Source organism: Achroia grisella, unplaced genomic scaffold (assembly GCF_030625045.1).
Source record: "Achroia grisella isolate CSIRO2021 unplaced genomic scaffold, CSIRO_AGI_Agris_v1 utg841, whole genome shotgun sequence".
In the NCBI taxonomy this organism is placed as follows: Eukaryota; Metazoa; Arthropoda; class Insecta; order Lepidoptera; family Pyralidae; genus Achroia; species Achroia grisella.
The window spans coordinates 388600-400981 of record NW_026713039.1 but is presented as its reverse complement, the minus strand read 5'-3'; the positions used below and the strand labels follow the sequence as shown (position 1 = coordinate 400981).

General features: G+C 31.7%; 1 protein-coding gene across 1 annotated transcript in view; it reads right to left on the bottom strand.

Moving 5' to 3' along the window:
- The window catches only part of LOC131852299 (talin-1), a 101544-nt gene that overhangs the window by 69537 nt on the left and 19625 nt on the right, over window positions 1-12382 (bottom strand). The window contains exons 12-15 of the mRNA XM_059202975.1: window positions 12086-12205; window positions 11519-11657; window positions 10740-10945; window positions 10175-10276 (exon numbers count right to left, since the gene is read on the bottom strand). Coding sequence (XP_059058958.1) covers window positions 10175-10276; window positions 10740-10945; window positions 11519-11657; window positions 12086-12205 — 567 coding nt within the window. The remainder of the gene's footprint in view (window positions 1-10174; window positions 10277-10739; window positions 10946-11518; window positions 11658-12085; window positions 12206-12382) is intronic.

Sequence of the window (12382 nt, the reverse complement as noted above, 5' to 3'; positions counted from 1 at the left end):
TTGTGTGTTATTCTCTTCCCTTCTCTCTTTTCGTTTCTGTAAACTAGAGAGAGAGAGGGAGGCAGAGATAGGGAGAGAGGGAGAGGGGGAGAGTGAGATAGGTTGAGAAAGGGAGGGAGAGAGAGGAATTATTTGACACTTTTTTTATACCCTACTATAGTACTATATAGTCTCAAACCAGAATTTTTACTTACCGACAAAAATACTTTCTACAACGTAAGCTAACTCTAACTCCATTCAACTGCTAAACAGCTTTTTAAATCCGGTTGAAAGATGAGATATGGCAGTGAAATCACAAGTCGTCAGGTTCAGCATGCTTGGGCTCAGAGGGGGGAAGTAATCTAAATATTATGTAACTAGATTTTGCACGCGGCTTCGCTCGCAACTTCATTACTGGCTGCTGGATGGCGCTGAAGAAGCAATTTTTATTTTTTATATTTTGTTTTTTTTTTATATATTTTTTTATTAATAAGTATCCTAGGTTCATTCTAATACCTAAAAGAACATGTGTACAAAATTTCCTGATAATCGATTCAGTAGTTTTTGCGTGAAAAAGTAACAAACATCCAATATTGACATGATTGGAAACAAAAACTCGAATCAATTTAGATAAAAAAAACCTTTTTTTCTAGCCCTGATCCACAACATTACTTACTTTGTTGATATTCCGATTTATTTGTTAAAATTGAGACAGCGCCATCTAGTATTCCTTATCGAAAACTATTACGGCCAATGTTTTTCTTTCATACAAGTTTGTGTAACATTGTGTGTATCGTCAGGTTGTTCGTTTTAGATAGATGGTTTATGTTCTTGTATTTTGGCTTACATGTCTGTCCTAATGGCCTATGAATGTGGATGGTTATAAAGGCAGAGGAAGGCCGAAAAAGAGATGGATGGACTGTGTGAAAGATGATATGGTAAGAAAGGGAGTAAATAACGCGATGACTGCGAGCAGGGATGAATGGAAGAGAAAAACATATTACGACGACCACAAATAAATGGGATAAGGAAGAAGCAGATGATGTCTGTCCTAATAGCCTTCCGTAACACCCCAACTACAATACCATAAGACACCAGTTTCAATTTCTCGCTACAACATTTATAGTATTGTTTGATATATTTGAATAATATTAATTGACACATAACGAAAATAATTGTTATATATCTACCTATATTAGATATATAATGTAATTTTTAAATGTAAATTAATTCTATTGTATCATTCTAATTCGTCATATTGTATAAATCGACGACCTCGGTGGTCTAGCGGTCTAGCACACCGCTTTACGACCGATGGTCGCGGGTTCGATTCCTCGCACGGCACAAACATTAGTATTCATGAGTATGATTGTTTGTATCGGTCTGGGTGTTTTCTATGTATAATATGTATTTACAAAAAAGAAATGTATTTGTATCAGTTATCTAGTACCCATAACACAAGGTTTAACTAGCTTAACTTGGGTCTGGATGGCGCTGTGTGACTTGTCCTGAGATTATTATTATATATATAATTTGTATATTATTAAAATGTTGCTAAAACAAGGCGAAATATGTGGACAATTTTATTAATACTGACATTCTTTTAATATTTTCAAAGACAGCTTTCCAGATTTTAGAATGAGCGGTAGATTAAAAAAATGTGATGACTATTCTAAAGTGCTTCAATGTAAGTTTATTTGAATAAGTGATTTTCTATTCTATTCTATTCTATTTATACAATATTTTATGCAAATAAATACATTTCATTTAAAAAATGTCGCCAAATATCGAAATAGAAATAATCTTTATTCAAATAAACTTAATATAAGCACTTTTGAACAGTCAAGTTTTTTGATTCTACCGCTCATTCGGAATGCAGACTCATCACATGATCATCAGAATGATCAAGAAACTTGTGTATCAAAAATATTCCCTCAAAATAAAATTTATTTACACTGCATAAGACTTCTTCTTTTTGAATCTATGCTATTCTTCGTTTTTTTTAATATTAACAAGCTGTTTTATCTATGGTAAAGCGATGTGCATTAGAGTTTTATGGTTGACTTTATATCAAGTGTATTGAAACACGTGGTACGTTATACGTGTGTATTTAACACACTCGGATCTATTACGAACTCGGCTTCAGCTCGGACTGAAACTCCGCCGCGTGTGTTATAAGCAGGGGCGTAGCTACCGCCATATATGTATCTGCCGTATCAATTATACAGGGCCCCCAACGTGAGTAAGCAAAAATTAACTTTTTTTTTTTATTTCACAAATGACAAAAGTAATAAAAAGCAATTTCCCTATTTCCGCATCAGCTATAAATGAATTAATAAATCATTTTGCCGAAAAATCGGCAAGCAGAGTGTATATTTAATTTTAATTGTAAAAGTTTTGAAAAAAGTAACAGATAAATAATTATGATGATCTGTTAGAGGAACATACTGTTTTTCATTTCATTTTATATTTCTTTTAATTCTATGCATTGTTCCTAAAACAATTTTACACGATCTGTGAGAGGAACAATAAAGTGTTATCATTTCATTTCATTTCATATATTTTTTAACTCTATGTATTTTTTTTTTCGTCATAAATTGTTACCAATCGTAAGGGCCCATAATTTTTATCCTAGTACCGCCGAGGCCGCCACGATTCTGGTTATAACCATGGTAAAGCACTTATATTAAAACTAGCTACAGCTGCTTCGCCCGGGTGTACATGTATTATACATATAAACCTTCCTCTTGAATCACTATCTATTTAAAACACCGCTTCAAAATCCATTGCGTAGTTTTAAAGATTTAAGCATACATAGGGACGGACAGACGGCGACAGCGACTTTGTTTAACCTACGTAATGATTAGGGTATATTAGTAATGAGTTACCTTTGTCACTACATTTACTTCGGACAGTTAGTGGCAAATAAAACCCAAAGTTCGGCGAAAGCAAATGTATTAACAAAAATAACTTATTTCTGATTTAGTATACATATATAGGTAAATAATACGATTAAGTGGCAGAGTTCAGTCAGAAGAGAGTTTCTTTTCAACGAGTTTACAAAACTAATTTAAGATTTAAAACTATTATTTCTTTTTTTATTATTATGCACCTTTAATACAATAAAGTGTTAAAGCAAAAATTATTAATTTACAGAAATAGACTCTAAAGTTTAATAATTTTAAAGTCCACTTCCAATAAAATGTTTTTTATGTACGACCTGAGCTACGGTATTGATTTCAATCAATATATCGCATCTTGAAATAAAAAAAGCATTAACTCAGAAATTACTCTTAAACTGAATTCGACTTTAATGTCTATTAATTTAAAGTCTATTTTAAAAAAATATTTATTTTTAGTTAATGCATTGTTGTATTAACCATGTTAGGTATATGAATATATATTACATTACACATTGTTCTTATTTCAAAAACCAGATCCTATCCTATCAATAAAGCATTAACTCAGAAATTACTCTTAAACGGAATTCGACTTTAAAGTCTATTAATTTTAAAGTCTATTTTCACAAAATATTATTTTTAGTCAATTCATTATTGTATTAACCATACGAAATGAATATATATTATACTGCAGATTGTTCCTATTGTAAACCACATCCACAATCCTAAGATATTTATTCTGAAGATGATGGTATGTTTATTTCAACTATAAGTTTGTTTCTTTTTTCAAAACAGAAATTACTCTTACTCTATTACTCCAATAATTTTTTTAATTTCTAATTTATTAACTCCACCAACTGAACACTGTCTCTTAACATACAGACAGAATACTCGGTCTGTTTTGTAAAAAAAACGCAAGTCTTTCATCTGAACAACCACTGGTATAACAGAAACAAACTTAACAACATAACAATCATTGTAAAGTTATGAAATGCGGATATCCATTTTGATTTTGCAATAAAAAAAATATATAGTAAAATTTCTAACAATGAAATAGGCATTTTTTATATTTTCAATTTAAATTCATATACTTTATTTGTGAAGTACAAGTTCCAAAGCTCTTAGAAGATGTAAGTTTCGCTGTATTCTGCAATTACGCGTAAATATATTTCAATATTTATATAGCGACATTTTTGTAACAAGATGGATACCCGTATTTTCATATAAAACAATATAATTATTATAAAAAAAAAACAATGTTGAAAATGATAAAGTTAAATCTGTTAACAAAAGTTAGAGGTAATTAACATGAATAAAAACAATATGTTTACAGAATTAATTAATAAAGAAAATGAACCCAAAACCAAAATTAATGTAAATTATAAACTATTTAAATCATATGTAACTATAAGGTAGCTGTCATCAAATCATATGTAAACTATAAGGCAGCTGTCATCAAATCATATGTAAACTATAAGGCAGCTGTCATCAAATCATATGTAAACTATAAGGCAGCTGTCATCAAATCATATGTAACTATAAGGTAGCTGTCATCAAATCATATGTAACTATAAGGCAGCTGTCATCTAATCATATGTAACTATAAGGTAGCTGTCATCAATTAATATGTAACTATAAGGCAGCTGTCATCAAATCATTGTAAACTATAAGGCAGCTGTCATCAAATCATATGTAACTATAAGGTAGCTGTCATCAAATCATATGTAAGTATAAGGTAGCTGTCATCAAATCATATGTAACTATAAGGTAGCTGTCATCAAATCATATGTAAGTATAAGGTAGCTGTCATCAAATCATATGTAACTATAAGGCAGCTGTTATCTAATCATATGTAACTATAAGGCAGCTGTCATCAAATCATATGTAACTATAAGGTAGCTGTCATCAAATCATATGTAACTATAAGGCAGCTGTCATCAAATAATATAATCTATAAAGTAGCTGTCATCAAAATATGTAATACTGATACCAAAACTGTTTCCACTAAATCTCTTTTGTAATACGATTAAAATATTTTTTCATAAATATCAAAGTTCATATTTATGAAAAAATATTTTAACAACATTATTATTATTCAATAAGTATTAATACTTTTCCAATATACTTGTCAAATTAGCAATAAGTTATTTTGTTCTAATACCATTAAATATAAAAGCCTTTTTGTATTATACTCGTCAAGTAAGCAAGAAGTAAGTTTTTTATAAATTCCAATAAGTTTTCATTAATCATTATTTTTCATTAAATATTAATACTTTTTCCAATATACTTGTCAAATTAACAGAGAGTATTTTATAAATTCCAATAAATTTTCATTAATCATTATTTTTCATTAAATATTAATACTTTTTCCAATATACTTGTCAAATTAACAGAGAGTATTTTATAAATTCCAATAAATTTTAAGTAATCATTATTTTTCATTAAATATTAATACTTTTTCCAATATACTTGTCAAATTAACAAAAAGTAATTTATGAATTCCAATAAATTTTAAGTAATCATTATTTTTCATTAAATATTAATACTTTTTCCAATATACTTGTCAAATTAACAAAAAGTGATTTATAAATTCCAATAAATTTTAAGTAATCATTATTTTCCATTAAATATTAATACTTTTTCCAATCTACTTAGCAAATTAGCAATAACTTTAGTTTTCTAATTCCAATAAATATGAAAATTATATTATTTTAGCATAACTATAAAAACCTTTATGTATTTATACTTGTTCAATAAACAATAGTAAGTTTTTCATAAATTCCAATAAATAGGATACTATTAACTTCCTTTAAATATTAATAATTTTTCCAATATATTTATTAAATTAACAAAAAGTATTTTATTAATTCCAATAAATTATAAGTTACCATTATTTTCATTACATATTAATAATACTTTTCCAATGTACTTGTAGAATTATTAAAAAATATTAAAAGTATTTTATTAATTCTTTTTATATTAATAATAATTTTCTTAAATATGAAATTTATCGTTTTTTTCTAATTCCAATAAATATGAAAACATTATTATTATTCCATAAATGTAATAAACTTTTTCTACTATACTTGTCTAATGAAGATAAGCAAGAAGTATGAATTCCAATAATGTTAAGATATAATTATTTTCTATTCAAATATTAATAATACCTTTCTAATATACTTAACAAGAAGTATTTTATTAATTCCATTAAATTTTAAGTAACTTATACTTTCCAAATTAATAATACTATAAATATTAATACTTTTTCCAATATATTTGTAAAATTAGACGTTAGTTTTTTTTCAAATTCCAATAATTTTTAAGGCATCATTACTTTTCAATAAATATTAATACTTTCCAATATACGTGTCCAATTAACAAAAAGTATTTTATTAATTCCAATAAATTATAAGTAATAATTATTTTTCATTAAATATAAATAATACTTTTCCAATATACTTGTAAAATTAAAAGTAATGTATTCTTGTAAATATTATTGTATAATAATAATAATGTTGTATATTTTCCTAAATAATATTATATATATAAAAATGTCTAATTCTATCATACTAATAATTATATTTTAATGGCGATAAATTTAACAATAAAAAAATAAACAATTGTAACGACTAGATTAGTAAGACTTAGCCCATTGTTAATTAAAATATCAAATAACAAAACAAATATATGAATTGTGGGTATTAAACTTAACAATTATGTTACAGTGATGCCACTTATTGTTATATATTATATTTGTTATATTAGTTCATTGAATTAGTATTATATAATATAATATTTTAGTTAATAATGCTTTTTTTGTTAATATCAAAAAGTTATTAGGCATTTTGGTTATAAAAAAAAATTATTACAATCAAATTTTTCTTATAACCAAAATGCATAATAACTTTTTTGATATTTCATGGTACAGATATAACATAATGTATCATATACATATATATATATATATACATATGGGATTATATTTAAAGGGTATAAAAGCCAAAAGCCGGGCTCAATAATTATGTATCTGTACCAAATTCATTCACAAATAAAGAAGGGAATTACGAAAATACTACACCCTTATTCAATCATCATTTAACACTATTTTTTTTAATTTTAGCCTTCTTATTTTAATGTATCAGCTACATTACTGTAAAGTTTCATCAAATTATGTTCGGTAGTTTCCGAGCGAATAAGCAAAACAAAGGTCCATACAAACAAACCTTAGGTTTTATTATTAAGAAACTTGATTTATTATTAAATTGGTCACGTGACCGTGCATTTTGCATGGAGGCTTCAAATATTATTTTATAAATTCCGCTTTACTTCCACGAACTGAAGAATAATGAAGTTCTTGAATATTATCATTAGCTTTTGGTTTGTTTTGTTTATGCCTTTAAAACTACCCCAGCATAAATCTAGTATTTTTATTTCATAAATTTTAGGTTATGTGCCCAGATAAATTATATACATAATAATTTTGTAAAGTGGCAACACTACATATATATACATATTATAATGGTAAATGAGATTCTCAATATACATATAAATACAATTGAGGTGTATTTCATAGCAGTCTTTTTCCTTTGTCTTTATTCGACGAGGGTGGGTCAAAAAAAATGAAGTATTAAAAAAATAAGTACTTCGATAAGACAAGCAAAGGAAAAGAGAGCCGTACGAATCAGAGAGAGCACGCATATACGGGTAATTAAATAGAAATAAGTGAATTTGTGTAAATATTGTAAAAAAAAATTATTACACAAGTAAATTGTAAAAAAAATTGTGTACGTGTGTCTCTCGATGACAGAATAAGTAATAAAAAATTAAACATCATGCATGTACAGTTTAACAAAAATATGTGTAAATATAAATTAACAAAAAAAACTATGTTCAATAGTAATCATATAATAGTAATAGTGTATGAGTTAAATAATATATGTTTTAATATAAATCGAAATACAGAGAGAATGGAGACAACCCTAGCCTACGCCGTTTTAGGCGGAAAATTTCACGCGTAATCAATAACCTTCCCTCTCATTTCCAATACATAAGAACGAGATAGAGGAACTAAGTACAAATCACTAGTGCCAATTGACCACAATTATGGCATTTTTGTTGAAATCCAGTTTATACCCATTCATTTTTTTTTATACTACGATGGTGGCAATCAAGCATACGGACCATCTGATGGTAAATGGTTACCGTAGCCTATGGATGCCTGAAACACTAGGGGTATCACGTGCGCGTTGGCGACCCTTAAGAAACCTAAATATACCCTTCCTGAAAAATCATTGATTGTACCTATACAACCATCTGGTCCGTCGAGCCGGATAATTTAAGTACTATATTCGAACCTACTACCTAGAAGAGAGTACAACACATCCACTAACTATCCAGATAATATCTCCACGGAAGAAAGAAGTGTATAACATACACATTACGAAAGACAAAGACGCTACATGTTGCTGTCTCTTTTTATTCTATGATGATCGGACAGTTGTCAATAGATTCATTTACCAATCGTCTAAAGTTACTCTACTTGATAGATTTACATTATTTTGTTAATTCCGCTACAATTAGCATGTGTGAGACCACAAATATTCAGTGTGGAAACTTGACTACCGTTACGACCTTCTCTAATGGTGATCAAATTCCGTCCGTTATTCAGTCTACACCCATAACACGTGTATTGCCTCTAAACGAGGCGTTGAATAGGGTTCGGATATAGCTTGGAAGTCTAGTGTTGACTCTTCAGTGACTAAGCCGCGAATCTGTAGTAATTTCATTAGGCAAGGTCGTAATGGTAGTCAAGTTTCCACACTGAATATATGTGGTCTCACACATGCTAATTGTAGCGGAATTAATAAAATAATATTAATTAATTAATTAATAACATGGACTTCCGCTAAATAACACCTAATTGGATTAAAAATAAAGTCCCTCTGTTTAATTAAGCCCTTTTCTAACGAGTGAAATACCATACCATTGTGATCAATTAAAAACCTCATCTTAGATTGTTAATCCATGCCTCTTAACAGATCTAACAAACCCTATACCATCTCAAAACACCTTCCATCAGTCTCCGTTCCATTACCGCTTTCGCATACATTGCCCGGAATAATCCATTGTATTAACAACGCAATGAACACGAAAATAAGCGACAACAAACATAATATATTCAACCAATTCTCCTTCCATATCATTTTCATTTCTAACTCTAAACAAATGCATTTGGCACAACACTTCTCCTCGTTTCTGGGGCACCTCCTTTTGCAAAACTGACAGAAGCCTCTTATAGACTTATCCCCAGTAGCCCTAAACGTGGGGTTATAGAAAATACGTATCTCAGTCTTTCCCTTTTCAGCCTCACTATTATTCATCTCGACTTTAGTCGTCCTGTCACGCGTTTCTGTCGTATAATATTTCTCGCTACGTTTCAAAAACGATTCCAAATTATCTCTATTCATTTTACTGAGCTGGTATTTCGTGAAACTAGCTTCCGCTTGTTCCATAGACGTTTCTGTTGTTGTCAACACACGATTGTACTTGTCCAAGTTGACTAATTTCATATTTAAAGCCCCTGATACTTTAACGTCCGGGCCTGCTTTAGTGACGTCATTCCTAATACTGTGACATTCAATTTTCTTCTGTTTATTGTAACGTTCATTGATTTGATTTTTATCATTGTCATCTGAGAGGAAGAAACGTTCTCTTAACATATCATTTTTCGTACGTCCGTCTGTTTCGGCGTTAGTATAATCACGTTTAGGTGTGTCATAATGGACGTTAACATAATTATGATTAGAGAAGTCCTTTTTAAAGTCATAAATCTTATCGGAAATTGTTTTCGGATACAATTTCGGTGTTTCTTCACTATTCTCATTTTTATCATTATTTCTTTGATGTAAATAACCTTCGCAACTTTCTAATATCGACTGAAAATCTATCAATTTACAGGCGTTATCACTTTTATTGGCTCTATCTATGTTAATATCCTCAATAGTAACCGGTCTACCTTTCTTGAATATTGCATTACAATAGTCTAAACTCCTGTAATAGTCACTATCAGATTCCTCCTGGATGACGTCGAGTCCTAACCAGTTGGTAGTATCAACATCTTCATACAAACCATCATCTTCATACTTAACCTTGCATTCATCACATTGTACAACATTATCAAATTCAGAATCATATTCTTTTTCTTTGTTGAAAAACGCTTTGTAAAAGTTATCGTAGCAGTAATTGAGTTTGCGATAGAGGTAGGACTTTTTGCCGCGTCTCTCGTTATCTGTTACCTGTGTTTCTTTGTCCTCTTCGGTTTCTTCTCCGATGGTGTACAGTACAGTGGTGGAGGCTTCTCCGACGCGTGATGCGGCGTTGAGGAGGTTCTGGCGGGGCTGGAATGTAGACAGACATTTTAAAACTTCTTTCTTACCAAAGTATACAAGTATCATATATGAAGACAACAGTGCTATAATCTAATGCTACGTTTACATTCAGCCGCTTCCCCTGCCACTCGCGCTGCCGGAAATATTGCCGGGCGACAATTGAATGTAAAAGCACGCTGCCAGTCCTTTGACTCGCTCACGAATAACCGACAATCGAGGGAGCGCCGGGCAGCGCGAGTGGCAGCGCCAATGGCATGGGAAGTGTTTACACTCTCGCGCTGCTCACTTCCCTGCCCACTCACTAAAGTCGTATCAGGCAGGAGTTGGCATTCAGCCGCTTCATAAGTCCTTCCTTTGGTTTGGAGTGCCATCTGCACTCGTCCCCGATTGTCCCGTGAAGCTGTAAAGGCCAGCTGCGGCCAACAGCGTTAAAATAGTTCGAATAAAGAATTTAATGCATAAAAAAACTTACTTCTTTAGTCTCTGGTTCAGCTGCCTTCAGTAGATCAGTGAACGCACTGCACAGCTTCCTGGTGGCGTCCAGGAGTTTATCACCGTTATCGGTGTCGTCCATTAGAGCTGCGATCATCTGCACACCCTTGGTCATCTCCGGCAGGTTGCTGGTTATGGTCGTGATGGCAGCGCCCACAGCTGTGTGGTCCACTTCCTCTGTTGGTCCTGTGAGACGACATCAAAGTCATATCAACTAATTATAAAAAAAATATGTTACTGAGGAGTTTTGTCTACGTGAACTGCTTTTTTATTTATTACTAGCTGTTCCCGCGACTTCATCCGCGTGGAATTTAACTTTATTTTCCTAAAATAAAAGTTGCCTAAGTTACTCTTATGTAATAAAGGGAACCAGCTACCTGCCAATGAAAGTTACGTCAAAATCGGTCCAGCCGTTTCAGAGATTAGCCGGAACACACAGACAGACAGACGAATTTTATATTATAATTTTTCCCCTACTGTCCAGTTCAGTATATAGATCCAATTGAGAAGAGCTGGCAGGAAACTAAATTGAATTACTTATTTTATAAGCCATAGAAGCCAGTTTATTTACAATGTATATTTATATAGGTGTCTATGTCTAACATTAAATGAAAATCCCGTACATGAACAACTATTTCCATGCACGCTCGTTATTCAAGTAATCGTTTAGTGAGTAATAGGCCTTCCTCAGTAAAAATGATTTAACATATGTTTCGAATTAAAAAAAATGAAGTGACTGTCATGGTACATGGTACATACCTGAGGTGAGGGTGACGACCTGTGCTGTGGCGGCGTTCATGGCTGCGATCTGTGACGTCACCACCTGCTTGCTGGTATCCATGGTTACTTGCTTCCACTTCACTGATGCTGCGTCATGACCCAGCTGCGGCACAGACGCCTGGGGACAAACCATCGTCTTTTATACTACGACGCTAGCAAACTAGCATATGGCCTATGTGATAATAATAATCTCAGGACAATTCACACAGCGCCATCTAGACCCAAGTTAAGCTAGCTACAGCTTGTGTTATGGGTATTAGATAACTGATAGAAATACAAAGATTTTTTTTCATAAATACATACATAATATACATAGAAAACACTCAGATCGATACAAACAATCACACTCATGAATATACATGTTGTTGCCGTACGAGGAATCGAATCCGTGACCATCGGAAGTAAAGCGGTGTGCTAAACCGCTGGACCAGTCAGTAGTCAGTTCTCATCTCGAAATCATTCCGAACTAACGGTAGATTTGACATATCATAAGAGTCTGTAATAGACCTACATGAATAAAGATTTTGCATTTTGAATTCAACTCACCCTGTCGAGTCCCTCTTCAGTGGTCTTGATGATCTCCCGTCCGGCGGTGATGGTGGACAGCAGCGCCCTCTGTGGCTCCGTCAGGACAGACGTCACCTTCGTCTGCTGCACTTGAGAGGCCTGCAATGTACCAAGTAGATCGGATTACGAACACTGATCCGACTATTTGCTTTTACCAATATCATATGCTGGTGGTCACTCTATTCTCCCAAATTTGAATTTAAAAATCTGTATTATTGTAGACATGTACAATATTTATTTGAAAAGAATACGAGCTGAGTTTCTTGTCAGGTCTCG